This window comes from Notechis scutatus, chromosome 3 (assembly GCF_049901735.1).
Source record: "Notechis scutatus isolate UNSWTSFEM ecotype Mainland chromosome 3, rNotScu1.2, whole genome shotgun sequence".
Taxonomy (NCBI): domain Eukaryota; kingdom Metazoa; phylum Chordata; class Lepidosauria; order Squamata; family Elapidae; genus Notechis; species Notechis scutatus.
In genome coordinates, this window is record NC_142011.1 from 109,016,907 (window position 1) to 109,042,897 (window position 25,991).

General features: G+C 37.9%; 1 protein-coding gene across 3 annotated transcripts; it reads right to left on the reverse strand.

The window, feature by feature from the left end:
- On the reverse strand, positions 1-25,920 carry LOC113421686 (flavin-containing monooxygenase 3-like). 3 transcript variants are annotated; one of them, XM_087960953.1, is made up of 10 exons: positions 25,888-25,920; positions 25,467-25,572; positions 22,147-22,284; positions 17,561-17,749; positions 15,696-15,858; positions 14,673-14,815; positions 13,846-14,045; positions 6,743-7,101; positions 6,245-6,317; positions 1-444 (listed from the first exon to the last, which is right to left on the reverse strand). In XM_087960953.1, the coding sequence occupies exons 3-10, from the start codon at positions 22,276-22,278 to the stop codon at positions 102-104; spliced, it is 1,602 nt and encodes a 533-aa protein (XP_087817079.1). In that variant the 5' UTR covers positions 22,279-22,284; positions 25,467-25,572; positions 25,888-25,920; the 3' UTR covers positions 1-101. The 3 variants fall into 3 exon arrangements, with proteins under 3 accessions (XP_087817079.1, XP_087817077.1, XP_087817078.1); XM_087960951.1 differs by lacking the exons at positions 25,467-25,572; positions 25,888-25,920 and adding an exon at positions 22,989-23,108; XM_087960952.1 differs by lacking the exons at positions 25,467-25,572; positions 25,888-25,920 and adding an exon at positions 22,984-23,061.
- Between the last annotated feature and the right edge of the window lie 71 nt (positions 25,921-25,991).

Sequence of the window (25,991 nt, forward strand, 5' to 3'; positions counted from 1 at the left end):
CACTCTTTTGAAATGTTTATTATAAAAATTGAGATTATTTTGCTTTCCAATAAAACATAGTTTAGAATCCCATGACATTGTCTAGTTTGACATTGAAGTTATTAGTTCAACACTATAAAAATAGCAGCAAGGAGAAATGGAATTACAAGGATTTTGAGCAAAACAGAGAAAGAGAAACACTTCTGAGAGTTGGGCACAGTTCGTGTCCTTGTGACCTTCAGTGTTCGGTCCCATTGGGTTAGGATGGCATCTCTTGCTCCATCCCACTTCCCTGGCCCAGTGAGGCGAAACTGGTATGGACTGCAGGGGCCAAAGAAGACTTTCAGCGCCAGCCAAGGATCTGTTAAAAAGAGAAGTGGGATGTTGGGCTTGACACCAATGTTGGAGGAGAGTTCATCCATATAGGCAATGTAATCTGTTTGCAGGGTGTCACTCTGGCCAAACCTTAAAAGAAAGAAAAAAAAAGAGAAAGTTTGGTAGAAGCATTTCAAAGAACAAGGAAAAACTAAGGAAAGCCTCACTCTCCTTTATTTAATTTTGGTTTCTGTTAGGAAGCCATGGGCCAAATATATGTAAGGAAAGAATATTATAATATAATATGGTATATAATCTTCTGCTTGAGTAGTGGATTGGACTAGACTTTCAAGGCCTCTTTCAACTCTGTTGTTTTGTATTCTGATGACGTAAGCTGTGGATCATGATGAAAGCTTATGTCTTTAAATAAAATGTCTTAGTAGGAAAATGCTACCAAACTCCTCTAGAATTTTTACAAGAAGCAGAGGTTTTTTTTTTGTTCCTTACCTCATCACCTATATCAACGATTAGATAATCAATTTCTATAAAATATTTTATTAATGGTTTAATTGATTTATTGTTTTAATTGATTAGTGTGATTAGAGTGTTTAGTGCAAATAGTGTGATTACTGACTAGTTTAAAAGATCAAGATTCATGTAATTTAATTGAATAGTAAAATCAATGATTTAGTGAATTTAAATGAACAGTGTGATTAATGATTAGTGTAATTAAATGATTAGTGATTAGAGTAATTAATTGATTAGGCTGATTGTTGCTCAGGAATATTATCTGACTAGAGAGATTACTGCAATTGATTGTTTGATGTGATATTGGCTATATAGATTACCCAAAATTGTTCCTTTAATTAATTCAATCAACGTACTATCTTAACAAACCTACCATGCCAAAAAGAAAATCCAACGCCAAACCACAACCTAAAGAGAAGATAATCCCCACCAATGAACCACAAGACTCCTGCACATGCCTTAAATGCTACAAAAATCTAAAGGATAATGAAAACTCCATCAAATGTTCTCTGTGTAAAAAATACGCTCATCATGACTGCTTGGGATTACCTGAGCAAATGATTCAATACCTAGAATCATCCAATGAGTTTCCATATCTCTGCAAATCATGCAGACCCATACTGGATCTGTCTAAAAGAGTTGATACCATTGAAACCATTGAAACATCCCTTAACACCATAGTAGCATCCCTGGATGCCGTAAAAGAAAGAATATCCAACCTTGAAAAAAAAGACACAAAGCAAAAACCTGAACATCCAATAGCTACAAACCACATCTCTACCCAACAACCACAACCCAATCCAAAACCCAATCCACAAATAAACACAACCCAGACAAATATTGATATCCCAATCCTCATCAGAGAAGCCGTTGAGCGTGAACGGAAACGTCCAAACGCCATCTTATTTGGTCTAGAGGACATCAATGACAATGATGACATCACAACTATCCGAAACATCATCAGTGATTATCAAGCATCAACCATCTCCGCTGATGAAATACTTGACATTTCCCGCATTGGCCGAGAGCTCAAAAACAGAGACGGCTCTGTGGCCCCACGCTTGTGCAGGGTCATTTGCAAAATGAATCAAGCAAACGTAAATTCATTTACACTATAAATTCACTCGCCAAAACCAACACCAACCATAAGAACCTCCGTTGTCGCCCTGACCTAACCATACAGCAACGTGCCCGCTCCCGTGTACTCCGCACTGAACTCAAAAAACGTCTAGACAATGGAGAGAAGGACCTGTACATTGACTACCATGCTGACTGTATCAAAAGTAAGCCACACAACCCGCAACTCAGCTTTAACCCTCAACCACAACCCTACCTCAACCGATCCACCATCACCCAAGACTAGGCATGCACACCCCTAACTACCTCAATTCCAACTACTACTGGCCTTAAATGCAAACTACTCAATGCAAGAAGCCTCGTGAATAAAATACCTGAATTTTTCCTCCTACTAAATATGGCTAAATTCGACATTATATTTGTCTGTGAAACATGGCTCAATGCATCTCTCCCTGACTCCATTACCACAGTAAGAGACTATCATGTTTACCGATCAGATCGTGAAATTCGTAGAGGAGGTGGTGTTGCTATCTTCTATAAAAAGTCCTTACATCTAAAAAATATCCAAGTTACCCAGGAGCTTGCTCTTCCTGAGACCATCATCTGTGAACTATCCTTAAATATCACAATTCGATTCTTACTATGTTACAGAGCACCTGATTATCGAACATGTAAACAAGCTAAATACATTACTAACATGGGCTGCATCCTGCCCATACCCTTTTATCTTTCTTGGTGATTTCAATCTACCTCATATTGACTGGACCCTAAATGAATGTACAACTGAAATCATACACACAACCTTCTACAATGCTATTACAAATCTGGGACTGGAACAACTAGTAACCAACAACACTAGACTAAACAACTGCCTCGATCTCATCTTCTGCAATAGTTTGAATTTAATTTACGGAATACAAACTAAAGAACCCTTTCCAGCAGTGACCACAATATGATTGACTTTTGTCTCAACATACGCCCACACAAAAATCACCACAATGATGTAATCCCCAATTGTAACTTCAAAAAGGCAACTATGATCTTATAGACAACGATCTCTCATCCCTTGATTGGCAATCTCTATTCACTGGATGCAATACTGTTGAAGACCATTACAACATATTTTTACTTGAAGTCAAAAGAGTCATCAAACTATATGTACCAACAACAACTCCCAAAACAAAACAAAAAGCAGATTACCCATAACAATAAGGAAACTTCAATCCAAAAGAGATCACTCTGGTGGAAAAACAAATCTGGTCACGTTGCCAATTTCAAAAGCCGATACAAAAATTTATGCCACCAGATAAAGACCGAATGCATCAATTATCACATTAAACAAGAGGAAAACCTTCTAAGCACCAATTCCACCCGTGCTTTTTACAATTTTGTAAACAACAAACTAAAAGACTCAAGGTCTATCCCACCCTTGATAGGACCTGATGGTAAAGACTGCAACGACGACACCAATAAAGCCAACATCTTTAACACATTCTTCAGCTCAGTATTTGTAAACAGCAATGGATCATGCCCTGTATTTCCTAGCCATACCACAGATAACAACAATGATCTAATACATATCGATTTTACAGAAGACAATGTTGAAAAGGCACTACGCAATCTAAAACCATCTCTATCTATTGGACCTGATGGAATATGTGCCTACTTCTTAAAAAAGCTATCCACTGCCATAGCCAAACCTCTAAGCATAATCTTTGAAAAATCTTTCAGGACCAGCTCCTTGCCTAACCTATGGTCACAAGCCACAGTCATCCCCACCTTCAAAAAGGGAGACCCAAGCCTAGTTGAAAATTACAGACCAATCTCCTTATGCTGCGTCACCTGTAAAGTCATGGAATCAATTATTAACCAATCCATCATCCTCCACTTAGAGACAAACAACCTACTCTCCAATAAACAATTTGGTTTCAGAAAAAAACTATCCTGTAATCTGCAACTCTTACACTGCAAAAACATATGGACGACACAACTCGACCAGGGCAAAGCAATAGACGCAATCTACATAGACTTCTGTAAAGCCTTTGATTCAGTGGTACACGACAAACTACTCCTAAAAATAAAATCCTATGGTATCTCTGGACAACTGAATAACTGGATAGAAGCATTCCTGTCAAACAGACAACAAATGGTCAAAATTGGGAGTGTCCTATCAAATTCTGTACCTGTCAATAGTGGTGTCTCCCAAGGCAGTGTTCTAGGACCAACTCTCTTCATACTCTACATAAATGACCTCTGTGATCATATTAAGAGCAATTGCGTTCTTTTCGCTGATGATGTAAAGCTGTTCAATACCACAGACAATACTGCTACCCTACAAAAAGATGTTGACTATGTATCAGAATGGTCAATCAAATGGCAACTTCAAATCTCAACAAATAAATGCTCTGTCTTACATATTGGCAAAAAAAAAATCAGAAAATAAAATACAAGCTGAATAGTCAAGATCTTGTTGATGACCCAAGCTCTGTAAAGGACCTTGGAATACTCACCTCTAATGATCTAAGTGCTAGAGCCCACTGCAACTACATAGCCAAAAAGGCATTAAGAGTTGTTAACCTAATCCTACGTAGCTTTTTCTCTGGTAATATCACACTACTAACCAGAGCATACAAAACATTTGCTAGACCAATACTCGAATACAGTTCATCAGTCTGGAACCCACATTACGTATCTGATATTAGCACAATTGAGAAAGTCCAGAAATATTTCACAAGAAGAGTTCTCCACTCCTCTACTCGTTGTAGAATACCTTATGCCACCAGACTTGAAATTCTAGAACTAGAAAACCTTGAATTACGCCGTCTTCGGTCTGATTTAAGCATGGTATATAAAATCATACATTGCAATGTCCTACCTGTCAATGAATACTTCAGCTTCAACCATAACAACACAAGAGCACACAATAGATACAAACTCAAAGTTAACCGCACCAACCTTGATTGCAGGAAATACGACTTCAGCAATAGAGTGGTCAATGTCTGGAATACTCTACCCGACTCTGTAGTTTCTTCCCCAAACCCCAAAAACTTTAACCTTAGACTGTCTACTATTGACCTCACCCCTTTCCTAAGAGGTCTGTAGGGGCGTGCATAAGCGCACCAACGTGCCTACCGCCCCTGTCCTATTGTTTCTCTTATTCCTCTTTTATTTTTCTTATATGTACCCATTTCATGTATTCACAACTATGTATACACTTATACTTATTATCTTGTAAACAATTGGCAAATCAAATAAATAAATAAATAAATAAATAAATAAATAAATAAAGAGTATCAAGACATAAGACAGTCCTAGACTGCTCCCCAAGGTGGCTGCTGAATGTTGGCTTTTTCGCTCTTACTCATGATCTGCTATTTTTGCTGCCAAAGCTGGTTCTCTGGCAGTGCTGCTCCCTGGATTTGAATGGGAGCTCTGTTGTTTTGAATAACTTCTGTTCTCTTTGTAAGGAAGCATGATGAGTGTCTGGATGGTGAAGTGCTTTAATTTGATTTACATTAATACTGGACTCTCACTGCTGGATTTTTGTACTTTTTGAATTCCCAAAATATTTAAAGTTTATCTCTTTTATTTTTTTCTTTTAATCTTGGATTGAAATATCCAGACAATATCTTCTTGTTTCCTTCTGTTTTAGTGTTCTTTGTTCCATGATCAATTAACACAAAGTACCAATATATCAGATTACAGACAAGCAATGGTCACTTGTTTGGATCTTTAGTTGATAAGAGATGGCATTAAGAAACAAATGTGGATATTTGATCCAAGACAAATGACTTTTAACTTTCAGGATGATTTGGGATAGATAAGATGCCGTGGCAAACTTTCTACAAGTGGTTTACAATAAATGTTTGTTAACAGAGTTTTGAAACTTTAAACTTGTCTTTTTTATTATTATTCCTTTTCCTGTTAACTATTTTGTCATTAATATAGTATATAGAAGACAGGTCAATAATTTGGAAATAGATTTCATAGTTTAAAAATGGGGGGATTCGCAAGGAGTGGGAACTTATAATGTAGTAATATATTAATCAGTATTCAATTAGAGGGGATAATGTGTATATGTATTTTTTTCTGTTTGATGCACTTTTTAAAATGTCTTGATAGTTTTGAGTCTTTTGTTTTTTATCTTTTTTTTGGCATTTTGTATTTCAACTTTCTTTTGAATAAAATAAAATAGAATGAAGACAAAGATAGTAGTGGATTGTCTTCAAAGTACTTTTAGTATTTTAATAAATTGTCCCAGAAGTTAAAAGGACTTTTAGGACTTGAAGTGATGGTATGAAAATGTCTTACATGGGTAGAAATTTAAAAGGCCATATCTGCATACCATTTGAGCTTCTTCCCCATTTTCTCATCTACATCATCCATCATGGTGGTCTTTGAAGGCAGCTTACACAATCCTGTAGAAGAAGGAAGAATTGGCTATGATAAAAGCATATCCTTCTACCCATCTTTTTATTCATACATTCTACATTATTTTAAGTGAAGTGACTTCAGAATATACAACTTTAGAGAACCTTGAGAAGCTGGATATAGGTGAAGAATTATCAAAAAGAAGTTTTAAAAAACAATGGTACCTGCAGAAAATATTAAACATTCAGAATATTTTGACCCTGATCTGACAAGGTAACTGCAATTACCAAAGCAGAAATTTAGATACTGGTCCTGGATCATTCATATAAGATGTTAAGTTTTACTTGAATATAAGCCAGCTCTGTGTGATTCATGCAACATTGGGACTAGTAATTTTATTAATTTGAAGACATGAAAATATTAAGTAAGATGTGAAATAGGGAACATCCTGATGTACAGCTTTATCACTAACCCTTAAATACTCTTGTAGCCCAGCGAGCCTGAAGCTCAGCAGTTGGGATAGCTGATCCAAGAGATTGGACTAAGCCAATGACTGCCATGGTTGGTTTCTCCAGAAATGGGGGGAGGATACTTTTGTATAGGGTGACTTCATTATTTCTACTCTTTATAATGGATTCATCATCCATGAAAGGATAGGCAAAGGTGTAGCCTGTAGCAAAGATGACATAATCAAGGCCTTCCAGCACAGTCCCATCTTGAAATATTGCAGAGGTTTCTGTAAATTGCTTCACATTGGGTTTCACAACAACAGTGCCACAGATAATACGGCTTGGGAGGTCATCATTGAAGACAGGCTCCTTTCTCAGAATCCTAGGCAGAAAGAGAAGAGAGGGAACCTTTAAGTTGGCAGATATCACATTTATATCTGTATAACATATACTGTATGTTATATAGCAAAAGCACTTAGACTTATATAACGTTTCTCAGCGCTTTTACAGCTCTCTCTAAGCAGTTTACAGATTCAGCATATTGACCCAAACAATTTGGTTCCTCATTTTACCCACTTCGGAAAGATGGAAGGCTGAGTTTATCTTGAGCCTGGTGAGATTTGAACTGCCAAATTGCAGGCAGCCAGCAGTCAACTGAAATAGCTTGCAGTACTGCATTCTAACCAGTGCGCCACCATGGCTCATATAGTTGCTGTCTCAGGATATGTCAGATATAAAAATCAAGGTCCATATGTGAAGTTTCTGAATTATTGATTTATTGTTAAAGCCTATGTGCAGGAATCTTCTAGACTAACCTTCTGCACCTGGAGAGAACTAGATAAGGCCAACAGATTTCAAGGTAGGTTGGACTTCATTCTTTCTGTGGCTATGTAAGGATTAAACTGATGTCTCATTTAACTCCTCACCCTGACTCTGCCAGTCTCTCTGGCAGAAAGAGAATTGTAGGGGGATCATACATCATTTTTTTTCCTGCTATCCGATTTACAGCAACAGAATGCTGATACTTTCTCTTTATCAACATTATTGTTCTTTTTGAATAAATTGATCAAATGCATTTGCTTGTTTTATGATACATGGGTTTGTGATATAAATTCTCAGGCATGTTATTCCTCCCCAGTTTTTTTTAATGTTTAAATTATTTACATTGCATTGTTCTACTGTTTGCTACACATTCAAACATACACACTTCATTGTTTATTCAGCAGAGCAGATTTGGAGAGAAAAAAAGACTTCATCCTGGAATTTCAGTTTAGCTTCAAGAGAAATTGTTCATGTTGATTTTCTTAGCCAGTTGTTACTTTTAAAACTGTGCATGTGTTTAGCTAAATATATTCATGAATGATGCTAAGTGTTACCTTGCCCAAAGTACAAAACCACTGTTCTGACTCAAACCTTGTTCCAAGTAAACAAACACCAAACAGAGATAAAAGCAAAGCCTTTTAATGCCCCTCTGCAAATTCTGTTAATTCATGGTTAAAAGGCTATTAAAACTAATTGTCTCTGATAAGAACGAGCTTTGTGATGGTTGTGCAAGGCTGCCAAAAGCAGTAGATTAAGTTGCCAAAAAATATTCCAAACAAAAAGTCTTCAAACACAAACCAAACTTCCACAAGGCTTGAAGTGCAAGAACTTCTTTGCTTCCTGCAGAGAATACCGGTCTCTCAGGCTGGCTTTTATCTCTTAAGGGAGGGGCCATTACCTTGCAGCCTTACTCTTGAGTCGCCCGTGCTGCTGCAGCTGCTCTTTCCTTCGAGCAGCCCTGTGTGCACACGCAGTGGGCACAGGCTTCTCGGCATCCTCTGCATCAGTGCTGCCAGATTCCACAAGCTCTGAAGGCTACTCCCTGATGGTCCTGGTCCCATCCCTGCATCACACGCAGGCCCCTCATCTGAGCCCTCACTCTCTGAGACCTCATCCGTCCTCACCTGCTGCCAGCAAACCACAACAACCAGAGGCTCTGAGATTTTTTCTGAATATGGTTCTAAGGTGTCTCAAAGGGTTGCTACCAAATTACAATTTTAATGTGATAGAGAGAAGGAACTGTCATATATTTATAACTGAATTTAATTTAATTTCAATTTCAATTCCTGTCTTGGCCTCATCACTTTTGGCATGTGACCGTAGCACACCATTGAAAGGCCATGTGTGGCCTTTGGAACTGAAAAGCTGTACATGTTTGACTTGCCCCTGAAGCCACTTAAATGTAAACAATTTATAATATGAATAAAAACCAGCTCATGAGAAAAGAACATAAAAGAATATGTCATATCTTAACACAGTGATGAATATCTGGGTTGTGAACCAAATCCAGGGAGTTCCCCCATAGCTTTGTCTTCTCTCCCAAAGTGCTACATTTGCCCTTCACATTCATTAGATCCATATTCACAGGCACTTTCCATCTTATAGTTCAATCACTTTGCATGAAACATTTTTTGTTCTTAGTTATAAGAATAGACCTTGGGAAATATGTAGTCCCACTTCCTACACACTTTAGGATCTATAGCAGGCATGCCCAACCTGCAGGCCATGGGCCACATGCAGCCCTGGACAACTAATAATGCGGCCACGCAAGATCATAAATATTTAACATTATTGTGTGAATCTATCTATCTATCTATCTATCTATCTATCTATCTATCTATCTATCTATCTTTGGTTATTCGGGTTTTTCCCCGCGTAAGATTGGAAGTATCTAGGCAACGTTTCGATGAAGTCTCATTCAACATCTTCAGGCTTGTGTCTTCAGCTCTGTGCTTCTCAGAGTGATGTGAGCTTGCAGCTGCTTCTTCCTTTTAACTGCTAGTGGGGGTGTGATTTGATTGGGTGGGGGCTTGGCTGTGTTCTGATTGGGTGGGGGTGTTCTCATTGGTTGGGGGTTTGGCTGTGTTCTGATTGGTTGGGGGTTGGCTGTGTTCTGATTGGCTGGAGGTGTGTTCTGTTCAGGTGGGGGCTTGGTTGTGCTCAGGTTAGTCTTAGTTGCTGGGGGATTTGAGCTGGTGAGCTGTGATCTTTCTGTTTGGCTTCGAGTTCGTGGTCGTGCCGCTTCTTCATGGTGGGGGTATATATACTGAGGTTCTCGCGGGTATTTGTATGTGGATCTTTGGTTATTCGGGTTTTCTCCCATGTAAAATTGGAAGTATCTAGGCGACGTTTCGATGAAGTCTCATTCATCATCTTCAGGCTTGTGTCTTCGGCTCTGTGCTTCTCAGAGTAATGTGAGCTTGCAGCTGCTTCTTCCTTTTAACTGCTAGTGGGGGTGTGACTTGATTGGGTGGGGGCTTGGCTGTGTTCTCATTGAGTGGGGGGTGTTCTCATTGGTTGGGGGTTTGGCTGTGTTCTGATTGGTTGGAGGGTTGGCTGTGTTCTGATTGGCTGGGGGTGTGTTCTGCTGTTTGGTTTCGTGATCGTGGTTGTGCTTCAATCAAAAAAGAAGAACCGACCTCTTCCCTGGTCCAACACCTCAAAGTCACAGGACATGAGATTGACTTTAAAAATACCAGAACTATCGCCAAAACCGAACACTTCAACAACAGAATAATCAGAGAAGCCATAGAGATAGAAAAACGCCCGCACAGCATGAATAAACGAGATGACACCTCCCGCCTGCCAGCCATTTGGAAACCTGCCCTCATGAACAGACAAGTACCTAACATGAAGAATTACACCAGACCCACACCCACGAGGGCCACGCAAGATGCTACCACTACACTTCCACATAGAAAGCAGACTCACACCCACACAGAAGATGAGACATGACCACAGACCAGAAGCCGCACCGCAGCTGCATCACTACTCGCTTCAAACCCCTCTGACCCATACATGAAGCGAACTGACGCCCACCATGAAGATGCGGCACTACCACGAACGCGAAGCCAAACAGCAGGATCACAGTTCACCAGCTCAAATCCCCCAGCAACTAAGACTAACCTGAGCACAACCAAGCCCCCACCTGAACAGAACACACCCCCAGCCAATCAGAACACAGCACAGAGCTGAAGACACAAGCCTGAAGATGATGAATGAGACTTCATCGAAACATCGCCTAGATACTTCCAATTTTATGCGGGAGAAAACCCGAATAACCAAAGATAGATAGATAGATAGATAGATAGATAGATAGATAGATAGATAGATAGAATATATATATATATATATATATTCTTAAGTTTTCGCGGGTACTTACATGTATGGCATTCAGCTTTGTTCGGGTATTTTCCCACGTCATTGTAGTTGTGCTTTTAAAGTTGTAGCAACGTTTCGGCAGAATCTCATCTGCCATCATCAGGCTTCTGTATTGTGTCCGTCTGTGAGTCAGACTTTTACAGTGGTTTCAGATTTAAATTTGGGGCAGCCTATTGCTGTGCCAGAATGGTTTTTTCTTCATCCTGATTGGTTGGGAGTCTTGGTCTGTGTCAGGTCATAGCATCAACTTCAATGGCACCAAAACCCTAGCCATTATAGAAAACCCCAGCCACAGAATCATCAGAGAAGCCATAGAGATTGAAAAAAGACCAGAAAGCATGAATAGAAGAGATGATTCCACCAGACTGTCAATCATTTGGAAGCCTGCACTCACAAACAAAAAAATCTCCACACCACAAGCCAGGCAAACACCTGGGCACAAACAGATCCCTCCTGATACCTCCAGCTCAAACATACCCCAACCAGACACCCAGATGAAACCTAGCTTCCTAACTAATGATAGCCATCCATTTATAACTAAAGGCCTCCAATAAAGTAACACAATGTTGCCAGCCAATCAAGATACAAAAAGAGCCAAAAAACAGACAGAAGATATTAGAAACACCAATCAAGCAGAACACAGCAAACTCCAAGGCCAATAAACACAGACCAAGACTCCCAACCAATCAGGATGAAGAAAAAACCATTCTGGCACAGCAATAGGCTGCTCCAAATTTAAATCTGAAACCACTGTAAAAGTCTGACTCACAGACGGACACAATACAGAAGCCTGATGATGGCAGATGAGATTCTGCCGAAACGTTGCTACAACTTTAAAAGCACAACTACAATGACGTGGGAAAATACTCGAACAAAGCTGAATGCCATACATACATACATACATATACATATATACATATATACATACATACATACATACATACACACACACACACACTACATTATATACTTTATATATGGCTCAGGCAAGGCAAAAGTTGAACATTCACATTCTACAGCATTCTTGACAGTTTCTCGTACAGGAGAGTTTCCCAAATTATAATCTGTACCACTCTCTCCTTGTTAGCTAATACTCTAGAGAAATCAGGCCAATGGGGTTTTCTAAGACACTAGTCCACCCATTCAGGTAATGCTGGTACATTCGATCAACTGATTATCCTAACTAAATAGACCTGCATACTTATGCTATTCTCTTCCCAAATCATGATCCTTTCTTCTAATACACACTGTCTCTTCATTCTCCCCCTTCATCTTGTTTTATAGGAATTAATATTAGGGTTGTATCTGGGAAGATTCCAAACTTTGTGTTCCGTGTTCTTTAAATCAGCCCAATATCACAGTTCATGACTGCCACAAAAGAGTCTTAGTGCAAAGCTGTACCGCAGTAGGGGTTATTATACAGAACAGACTTCCACTCCCCCAGATAAAATGTTTAAAATTCTTCAGATATTTGCTAAAAGTCCTGAAGCTTTCAAAACCAACCCCTAAAGAAAAAGTTAAGGAGTGAAATTGTGTTAGCTTATTGGGATTGACATAAAAGTTTATGTAACATTTGCTGGATTGGATTTCGGCTTTGAACTGATATGGATGAGAAAATAGTTTTCCTGAACTTGGACCATTTTCTTCTAATCTCAATGTTTGTATAAAGTGAAATGTGTGTCTTGCACAAATCAAACACACTTCAGAAGAATATTTAAACTATTTAGCAATTCAGATAGACTGTGATTTATTTATAGATTTATTCTTGCAGTTTATGGTATCTTTCTTGGAAAAGTCAAATTATTGTTGTTATAGTTGTTTTATCTAGAAATAATTTAGTTAAAAAATTAATTTCTTTTCAGTGGGATAACAGATTGACATTTTAAGGCTTTCCCCCCCAGAGAATATGAAAGAGTATTGTTGCACACAATGTACATTCTTGGCTTTTTTCTTGCCCCTTTAGTATCTTGATTTGGCAAATTTTTATTCTGCTTCAAGGAGTGGAACATTACTTATTCAGCTTTACAAATCCAATCTGTATGATACATCTTTATTTACATTAACTCTAATGTTGTTAAAATTATCTAAAATTCTATTATATTTGTTACTTCATATAATTCAAAACACAAATTTATTTAAAGTCAATTTACTTCAGTGCTATCAAAAAAGAGGATCCTTCTATATCTCTGTAGATGTCATATAGAAAATGATATGAGCACATTAATAATCTTGTAGAAATGCTAGTGTGCTATTATTAGGATTGAACAAAGTGGTACCATATGTGGGTGGAACTTTTCTGATTTTTATATACGTGTAATATAAATGGCTTAGGAAATTAAGTCAAATTTTATATCCCTCCCCCCATCCCCCAAAAAGGGAGAAACGTCTGTATCAAGAGTGTATAACTTTTTATGGGCCAAAAACAGTAGTTGATTTTTAAGTGGCCAAGTTTACACTACCAAAACTAGAGGATAGAAGAAAAGCCAATTTGGTTTAGTTGTATTTACCTCAACATTAGAATTAAATTAAATATAGTCAATACTGTTACTCTATCATACATTTAAACAATGGTCTCCTACTTTCACTTTACAAGTGACTTATTAATATTTATATTAATACTCATTAAGCTAAGGCAGCTTCCCCATTCTTGGACCCATCATCAGATATATTAGAATGATTTCCATTATTTTCCACCAGCATATTTACTCTGACTTGATTAGGAATTAGCTAAAGCATTTTGTTGTGTGAGCTTTGGGTTATTATATTATTTTGCCTATTATAATGTTTTGAAAGTTGTATTAAAAATCACTCAATCAAAAGATGAATCTAAGCCTTCTAAATAAGCAATACATTTGCCTATCAGTGTGGATCTGGCAGAAGGGTTTTCACAGGATCTCATTATAAGCTCTTGTTCATACATTACCTATTCACAGGTATCAGGCCATAGTTTTCATGTTTAAACCATCTGTTCATTTTCCTCACATACAGCCAGTCAGAAATGGCTCTTGGGAGGGCGTCTTTGAGGAATGATTCAAAGCGAGTTACAAGCAGCATGTCCCAAGGGTATCCTTTGTCCCAGACACGACTCATTATCCAGGATCCACTTCTAGAGCTGATGCAAACCTTTAAAAAACAAGGAGAGGATACCAAAATATGAAATCCATATTCAGGGTCCATGCATACCACCCTCTCAACTCCCTTCCATATTCAAGGTATTTTTAATTACGTTTGGAGGCTTCTCACACTGTGAGAATCCAGAGTGTATAAACATTTTCTGTTTGCAGAACGATTAGGCTTCATTGTGGCTTAATATATTATGTTAACACAGTCTCTATCATTCTAACTATCAACTATAGCTTAATATTGGCTGTATACCTCCAGTTAAGCTATGGTTTAACACAATGCGAAGTCATATTAGATCACTATGACAGATTGGCAAAAGTTTTCCAAGGTTTTAGAGTGAAGTGTCCATATTGTGCTAATGGAAAATTCCTCCACGTGGATGTATTAGAAATTGAACTTGAATCCTAACCCTAACCCCAACCCTAACACTCTTGTATAATCCCTAATTTACCTCATTATAATCCCTATTTCTTCTCATTACGCTATGTGCAAATCAGTGCAAGCAAAAAACACTTTTAAGATTTTTTGAAATAGACCCTCTAGGAAATGGCACAGCTTTGGAAAGGTTACTCTGAGAACTAGAATAACTAAAACTAGAATTGAGGACCATCAGGGTAGAGGCAATACCTGAGAGGCTGTGTGACTGAGCTCAACAGCAATGTCGCTCCCAGAATTGCCTAGGCCAATTACCAGAACTTTCTTCCCCCTGAACTTTTCAGGGCCTTTGTATTCCCGGCTGTGGAAGAAGGCACCCTGAAATTTCTCTAATCCTGTGTGAAAAAAGTTTGAAAACAAATTATGATTGTAACAATTGAAATCTTCCAGCAAAACCACTGATGTAGCAGACTGAAAGCATATGGAAGTCTGACTTGGATGTACATCTTGTGTTTTCCCACTGATACTATTCTTATCATCTCAGCTTCTATTATTACTGTTTCCTAGAGTAATTGGTCTGAATGCCCCATTGCCCTTAAAAATAAAGCTTACTGCTAGCCAAAGGGATTTTCTTTATAGCTTTGGAGGGAAGAATAGTGGCACAGGAGAAAATGGTTTTAAAATTCCTTCTCATCTGCCATGATTCCAATCCAGTTCCACACTGCTAGCAACTACTGTTAAAAGTAAAGCTGATATATTAATGTAGTTATGTATTTAACTTTAGGCTCAGTTTTGCTTTCAAATAACTATGAGGAAGAAGATACAATGCACTTGTATCAAGAAAAAGTATGAGAATCTCTTGTATCACTCATAGAAACAATTCACAAAGTATGTTTCATCGTTTGTGGTTTATCAAAGGTTGGTTCTGTTTAGTCATTATGAAAAACATAAAACTCTCCATGTTAAGAATGGAGAAGCAACACCCCTTTTAAGCTGTGCTGATTAAGTCAGAGACAGGCATGTTTACCACAATATAGATGCCTGCCCAGCAAATACCTTACATCTACTATTGTATGTGAATTGGATTTCATGTGAGCCCAAAACCTGATATGCAGGATCAGAGGTAGTGTGGAAACACACATATATGTACAATATTAAAGGGGGCAGGGCTGCTCCCTCCAGTCAGATAATAACTTCCATTGATTTTAACAAATCCTAAGTAGGACATGTCTTCTTGCTGTTTTTCCATATCTATTTAATATATTTGTCACTTACCAGGAAAGCTATCAACTGGGATACTTGGATACACATGATGTCCCGAGCAAACCATGACAGCATCAAAAGTAAGTGATTCCAGCTTGCCATCCTTCTGTGTCTCAACATTCCATTGGCCAGAGATATGGAAATCTGAGTGTTTCTTAATATTGGTCACACGTGTCTTTGAAGAAACAGTCAAGGACATATTTATTTATTTATTTAAATAATGTATATGATTGCCTATCTCACAACTGTGGGTCTGGGCTGCATACAAACAAAGGTTGTGTTTAAGCAACACTACAATAATCAGTGATGCCCAAATATATCATACATTATATCCCTGTCATAAAAATCACACTAACAACACAGCTGGCTTAACTTCCTGGCCCTAATGCTTGAGGAATTAGTATGATTCAAGATCCAAAGCAACTATATATAAATGACTACTGATGACATCTAGTTGGTGTGAATGGATGCATCATGTATGAGATATATGTGCATAGATATTATATATGGGTATATATAATTCTTCTCAGTGGAATTAAAAAATTGACAAAAGGATCATGTAATCCAATCCTATACAAGTTTACTTGTGTAATAAAACTTATTCCTAATCTCTATCTATGTGATTGCTAAGAGTTGAAAGTGACTTAATGGGGCTCAATCAATCAATCAATCAATCCCTAATAAATAAATTTAGGATTGAAACCTGTAATATCTATGTCTTAATCTGTGCAGTATGCTAAACCAAACGTTGACAATGCAGCACTCAGTAATGCCAAAATGCCCATGATGCTTTGGATCACGTATAAATAACTTCAAATTATTAAATTTTACTTTAAATGGCAAAATTATTGTAAGATTGCTAACCCTTGCAAGATATCTGTTAAGAACACTAAGGACTGTGGGATTTTAGGATTGATATTTAAGGCATGTTCTTTAAAAACAAAATGGGGACAAAGCTGTATCGAAATAGTTTCCAGTATCTGAAAAGCTTGCCAAGTCTGCATGAAGCCATAATAGTGAAAACACCATGATTTATGTACCTCAGTATATGATCAGCCACTTAAAGGAACCCAGTTTAAACAAATTATATTAGGAACACAGATCTCCTCTCCATAATTCATCCTCAGCTTGAATTCAACATTTATAGTCAGAGAGAAAAACAGGCTCTATTTCAGATCTTCTCTTGTGAAAATTAGAATAATGTTCGTCAGGAGTTCAGCACATTAGGATTATGCAAAAGGTTAAACCAGTGCCAGTTATTAATTATATTTATTCGTTACAAATTCAACTGAGAGAATCTCGTGAATTATAAATTTTCACTAAACCAAAGAAAAGGCAATGCCAGGGATATAGACAGAAGAAATGCAAGGTATTATTGTTATTCTGGTTCAAACAAGAACTGAGCCAACAGCAGCCATTTTTGTTTGCTCTTCTAATCCTATCATCTTGCTTTACTCACAGAATTTAATGAGAACCCTAGAATGTTTTTTTCATTTGTTATGCTCTCATTATTTTTCCCTTCTTCCATCAATTTTCCATCCAGAAGTCTTTCAAGACCTAGCTTTGTCCCAGGAAACTGGTGAGATCATTGCTAATCAAAGTGTTTGTGTTCACGGTTTAGGTTTTTGTAACTTTTTAATATGATTGTGTGTGGCATGTATATTGTTTTACACAGTTTTTGCTCTGCACTATCCAGAATCACTTCCTGACTATATAAATTTGATGAACAAATAAATAATAAAACATATTTTGACTGTTATCCAAGATCCATAAACAGCAGCACAAATCAGTATTTTTGTAGTCTACAAACTAAATATGAACCAGCAGTGAAAGGCAATTGTTAAAAATCCCTTCTCAATCAGCTTATAATCACTTACCTTAAACTGTATGTATTTAAGAAGATCAAAATGCTTGGCATATAGTTCAATATATTCTTGAAGTTTGGAGTTGTGCATATAGTTAGGAAAATTCTCTGGGAAAGGGAAGTCCATGTAGCACATCATTTCTTTGCATGAGTTGGTAAACACAGATCTGTAAATGCTGGCTCTGCCTTCCTCTGGTGACTCCTGGCAGAGAAAGGAAAGCAAAGATGAAATTGAAATTTCTTTAAAGAAACAGAATTGCAGAAAGTGGAAATATTTTCCGTTAACTTGAAATTTGAGGTGCTAGATTTTTCTCAGCTGTGTTTGTTGTACAAACAAAAAGGGGCAGGTAAGGATGGTATTTTCCATTGAGAGAAGTGATGGATCATTTTGAACTTGTCCATAAGATCTAGGCTTGCTATCCCAATTTTATTTGCTTGCAACAACATGGCAAGGAAAAAGTTCTTAAATCAGCCATTGGGACACCCAAACAAAAGGTGGGCCAGAAGCAATCAAAATAGCTGACTGACACAAATAAAATACATTATTCATGAAGCAAGCAATACTTATAAAACAAGATATATCTATTTTTAAAACAGACCTTTCTATAGCTATTGTAAACAACACTGTAAATAATTAGCACGGAAAGCCCCAAGGGGAGCAGTCTTTCATTGTTGCAGCTTAAACATGGTATCTATGTGCCAATGGCCAAATAGAGATGGAAATTAGAATATCAATTGGATTGGGAAGATGCATCCAATATGAGATATATGCAATACAACAGTTACCCAGATTGGATCCTGCAACATTATCCTTCATTCAAATTTTGCCTTCATTTGTGAGAAGCTAGTACTTCGAACAGTTCGACTTTGGGAATCCTTCACAGCACGTGAGGTGTCCACTTATGCATGGAATAGCCCAAAGCACACATTCTGGTGAGAGAGTAGTTGCCTGAGGAAGGGCTCCAGCACGAGTCTGAAAACTCAGAAAACCAGACCTCTGATCCTGATGACTGACCCATTGACTCCTGCAAAAGTAGTTACTGTTTATCTCAGCCTTGTGGTTGCCACCAGTGGCAGCTTCATTGCCCTCCCCCAAGAGTCTAGTGCAGTATTTCCCAACCTTAGCAACTTTAAGACGAGTGGACTTTAACTCCATGGCTGGCTGAGAATTCTGGGAATTGAAGTCCATTCGTTTGGATTCTACAATTGAGAAACATTAGTTAGAAGACTCTAGGACATCTGAGGCATTTTTTATCCCATGAAGGATAAGGCTAATAGTCCTATGAATCATACAGTCACCAAAAGGGCAAGTAATTGAATTTGTTGGAAGAAAGCCAGGTTTCATAAGATTTTTTTTGTCAAGAAAGAAGAAAGAAAAGTGGCAGTTTTCTCTTACAGATTCTATTTAATCTTTCTTTGTTTAAGAAGAGTCTTTGTGAGGCTGGGAAATACTAATCTACACTTGCCTCAGGCAAGTTCACAAGAGTACAAATTGTTCTTAATAGGGATGGGGATTATACTTGCAATTCTATCAAAAACATTTTTAAATGTCAGAAGAGGGATCAGCAATCAGTGACATGTAAGCCAGATAACTACCATGGAATGTCAAAATTCAAAGTTTAGAGCACAGCTTATTTCCAAAGGGAATATATATCTATTTCTGAGCATTGGGTGGCTGACTATTGTCTGAAGAATATTTTTGGGGATGGCAGCCAAGAATTTTTTTTCTGGAAAAAAAATTAGGAAGAAGGAAGAAAATGACTGCCTTTGTGCCACAGGTAGGACTAGAACTCATAGTCTCTTGGTTTCTAGCCTGGTGCCTTAGCCAGTATACCATTTCTCATTTAAGAGACTGTACTTTGGGGCCTGCTCTAATTTATGGGAACTTCCCTGATTTATCCACTTGCCTCAGTGCTAGCCTTCAATCATTTCTTGAGGGCAGAAATGTACAACATTGTGCTCTAGCCATCCCTCGCCCACTGAGAAGGCAATCTCCACTCCTCATTTTCTGCATTGCATAAAAGTGTTTTCCAAGTTGTGCTGCCTCAAAGTGGAAGAGTTTAGATCTGCAACAGATTTCCTGCAACAGATTTCCATAGAAACAAATCTGTAAGCTTTTTCAGAACCAACTCTTTTTTCTTTCTTTTTAAAATCCTGAGTCAGATTGACAAGATTTCTGCCACTTTCCCCTTGTAGCCTGAGTGGCAGGAAAAACAAGAACACTGGTGTTTTTGTCTTTTTCTTTTGCTGCTCCGGGGGTATTAAAAAAACAGGGAATTCTACAATCAGAAGCTGTGGAAAATGCAATCCAGACAGAACATCAGCCCAAAGGAGGAATCATCTGAAATCTGGACATGAACTTCTTAAACCTTCATTTCCAGCTGGTTTACTCTTAGGAGTCCAGCAGTTTAAGGCTGAAGTGCAGAAAAACCCTACAGCCTTCACAAAGAGTTTGTTAGTTTCAAAGCAATCCAAAAGATTAAGATGGCCAGTACTCAGTCAAGCAGCACTTCATGTTACTCAACATGTTTGCACTTGGATTAATATTCTGCAGATGGCTATGAAAGATTGCATAATGAAAACAAAGCACCACAGCTTATTTCCAGGCAACAAAAAGAAGACAGATGTCAAAGTCCTATCAAATAACACTTATTAACTTGAAGAGAGACTTTTCATGTTATGAGCTGTCCTAGCCTTGCAATACAGTTAATTTTTTCCTGCTATTTTCTGCATTAACTACCGCATTGTCTTTTGCAAACATATATATAAGTAACAATTGCAAACTACTATTTGTAGTAATACTAGTTTATTGAAAAACATTTATCTGGAGTATTTATAACTCGCTTTAATCTTCCACACTGGGAATCCTTACTCACATATTTGCAGTCTAAAATATACAACCAAACAAGTAAGTGGAAGCAAAGCAAAGTGAAACATGAGCTTTCAGATACCCAATTCTTGTTTTAAAATGGATCTTTAAAATTTAGCTGTAACATTTAATGCTTTTGCAAATTGGAAATAGAAACTGTTCAAAGAGATTACAATATAATAACGATTTGTTGAGTTAAACTTGACTCCTGGGGATTTCCTATACCTTTCTTGACGAACTATGGAAGCAGTTGGCCACTTCTTAATCTAGCCTACAATAAGATCCATAAATGATTTCCCAGTTAAGCCAAGGGCTCTCTCCCTTATGCCTTCTCATACTAGAGTCAGAGGAAGAGATAGCTGGATGACATGTGGGAGGTGGGAAGGAGATAGGAGATAAAGCCTGATGGACCCAGTGAACAGAGTGCTGTCTGAACTCAATTGTTTGCTTACAGACATCAACAGTGCCAAAGTTACCTAATCAGGTAATGAAACATATGAAAGTGAACAACCAAGCTCAAACAGCACCAAGAACTCCACAAAGTCTGATGGAGCTATTGAGGGTGGAGATCATTTTCATTTCTGCTCTTACTGAATCCTAGAAGAAGAGGTTTATGGCTCACCCAATGGGATCAAGATTTATGAATACCTTCACTTAATCAGCTGAAATTGTTCATCCATACAATCAAAAATGTCAATCCATCAACCAGCCAACTAATTTTGACAGCCAACTCAAGAGAAATAAACTATGTGAAATATCATTCCTTTTCCATTTTCAGTTCCTAAGTCTGCTTCAGTATCTCATACAATTGTATTCCATTTGGAGAGAAATCTGATGAAGGGTACTTGGAGCCAGCCCAATGTGCTTTCACACAATATGTAATTAGATTTATTAAAATTAAAAAGGACTCATTTGGTAAACAGGAAGGAAGGGCAGCAGGCAGTAATCTCATGGGCTAGCATTTCAAATCTTCCCCTCAAATCTCTAATTGCAATTTCTTATACATTGGAGTAGGGGGTACTGTTGCAGAACCATTACATCATCATCCTTTGATGACACTAGCTCATATTTGACTGTGAATTTTTAGGCACTGATCTCTCTCACCCCTTCTATCTTTCTTTCAGATTCCAGGAGTGACCAAGTCAAGCATAAGTCATCTATCTATTCCCAACTTCCATACCTTCAGGCTATAAGTCTGAAGAGGAACTGTGCCCATTTTTTCTTGAATTCTATTATAGCTCTGTGTGATCTGAGACCTGCTCAATGCAAAGAGTAAAGGAATGGAGTAAAGAGATACAGTAATATGAATGACACCTATATTCTACCAAAGTTTCCTAGCCTTGGTGATCTGAAGATATGCAGACTTCAACTCCTAGAATTCCCCAGCCAGCAAGGCTGGTGACTGTGGGAATTGAAGTCTACACATCTTCAAGCTGCCATGGTTCAGAAACATTGCTCTACCTATTTAAAATGTACCCTGAAGTGAATAAAACTGCGGTCAGTACTTTTGCATACACTCTAACACGTTTCTATACATTTTTCACTACCCACTATAAACAATATCCCTGCAAATCTAAGATATCTCGAGATAAGATCTAAAAAGATATCAAATATTTTGCCAACCAAAGGAACAGACATGGGGTGCACCAGGTATAAGAAGAGCTCCAGCATACCCAAGTAAGTTTCAAGCCCAGTACATTTGTCACACAAATGGGATATATAGATCTCACCATGAAGCTCCACAATCCGCCAATGTTCTCACTCCTCTCAAAGCATGTTGGTTCGAGTCCCTCATCCAGGCAGCATTTGATGGATGCGAGGCCACTCACTCCTGCTCCAATAATTGCTACACGGCATACCATGGTTACCTAGTAGGAAAGGAATTGTTCAAACCAAGCTTGTTCTTGCATTAAGAGCCATGCTGGCACAGTGGTTAGAATGCAGTATTGCAGGCTAGCTCACTGTTCACTGTCAGGAGCTCAATTCTGACCGACTCAAGGTTGACTCAGCTTTCCATCCTTCTAAGGTCAGTAAAATGAGGGCCCAGATTGTTGGGGGCAATATGCTGACTCTATAAACTGCTTAGAGAGGGCTGTAAAGCATTATGAAGCAATAGATAAGTCTAAGTGCTATTGCTATTAAAAATGAAAATGGTATACAACAAAATCACAGCAACCAAACACTGATTACAGTTAGATATCCACTGTTGCCCCTTTATTTCTCCCCAGTGATGCCAGTTTACCCTTGTGAGTCATTTTCCTTAGCCTCTAAGTTCTAGGCAAACATTTTAAAGTATCAATAACTTTTAGGAGCCTCATAATCCAAATAGATACACCTGGATTTTCCAGGTGGAAATGCCTCTGCAAAGAAGAATCTTTCTCAAAAAGATTTTTGGCATTGTCCCGAAGCATGGACATCCCTTCCTATACTTTCCAGTTTCAGGAATGCTGTTCTAAGGAATACAGAACAAGAATCAGAACAGAAATATTGCTTTAGTTTTTCACCCCCTCCCCTTCCAGCTCTTGACCTGTTACTCTTATATTTGCCACTGCCTCCACACACATCACCTTACTTCTTTCGGCTGTTGCCCTCCTCCTTGTTCTGTCAGCTTCTTTACAGCACACAAGTGACCCTGGCAAGAAGAGCCAAATGTATTTCTCTACTGGTTTTGGAGGTTGGCTCTGAAAGATAGGAGGAGTTCCTCTAGAGCAAGATTACATAACTTGTGGGCCGATTGTGGCTCCTAAGTGTTGGCAGCCTTTGGGAAAAAGGCTACACAAAAGGCTACACAAAAGGGAAATGAGCAGCTCTTTAAAGAAGAATGGGAACTACCTGACTCCTCAGGTGTCTGTTGTGGAAGGCTGGTCAAGTTTGTTAGAAAATGGATACTAACTAGGCTAAGACAGTTAAATGTCATCAAATGAAAAGTGATCAAATCAGTTTAGATTTGATACACTGATGTTCAGCTGACAATGACTGAAACTCATAAAGGAGTTGTGGGTTGTGATCACTATATGATAAAAACATTAACTAAGTTAATGGTTGTTACCAAAAATATATCCCATGCTAGAAATCATTAGGAAAGCTTCCAAAGTTGGCACATTTCAAATACTGCAAACCATTTTGATCACTGCACTTCCAGAAACCTACTGTAGAGCTGGTGACATTTCAGAAAATGGAAATTAACATTATTGAAAGTCAAGAGCAACTTTTAGTTAGAAAGGGATAAGTCTGTAGACATGTTTTAACTACCTTACATATTTTGTGCACAGTGTATTGACTGGGCCAATATACTTTTTAAATAATAATAATAATAATAATAATAATAATAATAATAATAATAATAATAATAATAATAATAATAATACAATTAAATATACATAATCTTTGTCTTCCAACTTCCAACATTAATATGCACATTATAATTGTAATAGATTCTTTTATATATCAATGTATATAATACTATTTTCCCAATATGTGCTTGGTTTTTTTTAACCATTTGTTAGGGTTCCTCTATATTCACATATATGTCTGTAAACAATACCTTTCTCTCTTTATAATCCTTTATCACTTTCTCCATAAATATATTTAAAGATCAGTAACATTTCTTCATACAGAAGAAATGTCTCTTCATACAGAAGAAATTTCATATAGAAAAGGATAGGTTGTTTGCACTCATTTAAGTAAAAAACAAAACAGGAAAAGGAAAACAAGCCTCAAAAAGGAAATGGATCTTCCCAATCTAGGATCACAAAAGCAAACTAAATGAGAAATTCAGTTCATACATTTTTTAAACAATACAGGGCTAAATTATGGAATCTGCTAGAAGAACATGAAGGGATGGCCAACTTGGAATGCTTTAAATGTGGATTAGAAAAAAATAATGGAAAACTATGCAGGCATATACTACCTCAAGGTCAATAGGTATAGCTCTGACCGCAAGCTGTGGCAGAAATAAAGGGGTGGGCCTCAGTTCAGCAGAATGCTGGCATAAATAAGGTTTTGATACAGTAAAGTTCTTTAATGCAATGGTGGGATGCTGCCAGTCAGACCGGTTCAAGCAAATCGGTAGTTCCAACCATCAGCTGGCCCCACTCATCCGCCCCTGCCCTATCCTGTCCTTTATTTCCTTCTTTTGGGCTCAGTTGATTTGCATGGCACAGCTGATTTCCATGCCTCAGCTGTTCTACTTGCTGGGGCTGCCCTAGAAGGTAAGCAGTTGAGCTTCAATTTGCTTTATTTTGAATGCTCCACGCATGTGCGAAGTGTGTGCGCGCACTCACAGAACCGGTTGTTAAACCAGTTGCAACCCACTACTGTTTTAATGCCTGACCTCTTGAATCCACTGTCTCTATTTCAAGTTACTTAAGTGTAACTACTCTGAGAAAGAAACTGCTAAATGGCAGATTTTTATTTCCACTCAGCAATCAGGAGGTGGTTCTGTTGCAACTAGAATTTAAGGCAGGATTATATGATTATTAGCCAAGATATATATGCAGAGAAAGGGGCAAAGGTAATGAAGGGGCACCGAATGCAACATGTTTGAACAGGTTGCTTCAACTTGCAACTTGCTTCAGCAGCTTGAACACTGACGTAAATTTGAGAAAATTGAGGTCTCTTGTGACAATCTGGGTGAAAGGAAATGCAAGGCAAATGTTTATAGAAAACTCCTGTAGCTAATTCTCCTTGAAAAGTCTTTCTTGGCAGAGAAGAGGCCGTTTACAAACTGAGCTGCAGCCACTCAACATTTTTATTTTCCAACTTAGTTAAAAACCAAAGGAATTCTGGAAACTGGCCTTTGTTTTTGTGGCATGCCAGCATCCTTCAGAATGGCATTCAAAATTAAAATCAAACTTTAAAGACAATTACAAAGTAGAGAGAGGCAAGAAACGTGGGAGCATCAAGGGAAATTTCAGTGGGAACTTTGGACACCATGCTGGGATCCCAACTTAAAGTTACAAGTGCTGCAGCCACTACCACTTATTTCTTTCATCTACAAGTGTCCAGTACTTCCCTTGGTATAAGGGAGGTGATTTGTATCAACATGTACCCGAGAGGTTTTGGCAGAGCTTACTTCTGCTGAATCCCATAATTTCTACTATAATTGACGCAAATACCATCAGGACAACTGTCCATAGTTTCTATTGCTCAGTTCTCTGCTAGGAAAGATAAGAGAAAGGAAAATAGCTTTAGCTGCCCAGTGGTGACAAAGATGTGGAATTGCAGTGGTAGAAACAATATATATATAAAAACTGCCTTAAAAACTTGAAGCTGTGAACTAAGTCAGAGAAAATAGTGAATTAAGTAGAGAAACAAGCACAGAAGAACTTCTGAAGAAGAATCTCTTTGTGACAGAAGTTGAGAGGGAAAACATTACGTAGCATACATGAAATAGCAGGTATTATTTGGAATGAATTCTGTGAAAACTTGTAAAATAAAGCACAGAAGTTAATAAATGGTGATACTTTTACCCAATTCCTGTCCACCTGCACAAGAGAGCCTCTGCAATATCCGTACAATGAAGCTGAAATAATGCTTAATGCATAGTATTTCCCAACCTTATAAGGAAAGAAAA

What these genes read in the sequence shown, in the direction of transcription:
- LOC113421686 (XM_087960953.1), bottom strand. Translation starts at nt 22,278, where the DNA reads ATGGTATGCCGTGTAGCAATTATTGGAGCAGGAGTGAGTGGCCTCGCA. An exon ending in CCCAGTTGATAGCTTTCCTG is followed by an intron (nt 14,816 to 15,695) that starts GTAAGTGACAAA and finishes TTTTTCACACAG; the next exon opens with GATTAGAGAAATTTCAGGGT. An exon ending in ATGGGGAAGAAGCTCAAATG is followed by an intron (nt 445 to 6,244) that starts GTATGCAGATAT and finishes CTTTCTTTTAAG; the next exon opens with GTTTGGCCAGAGTGACACCC.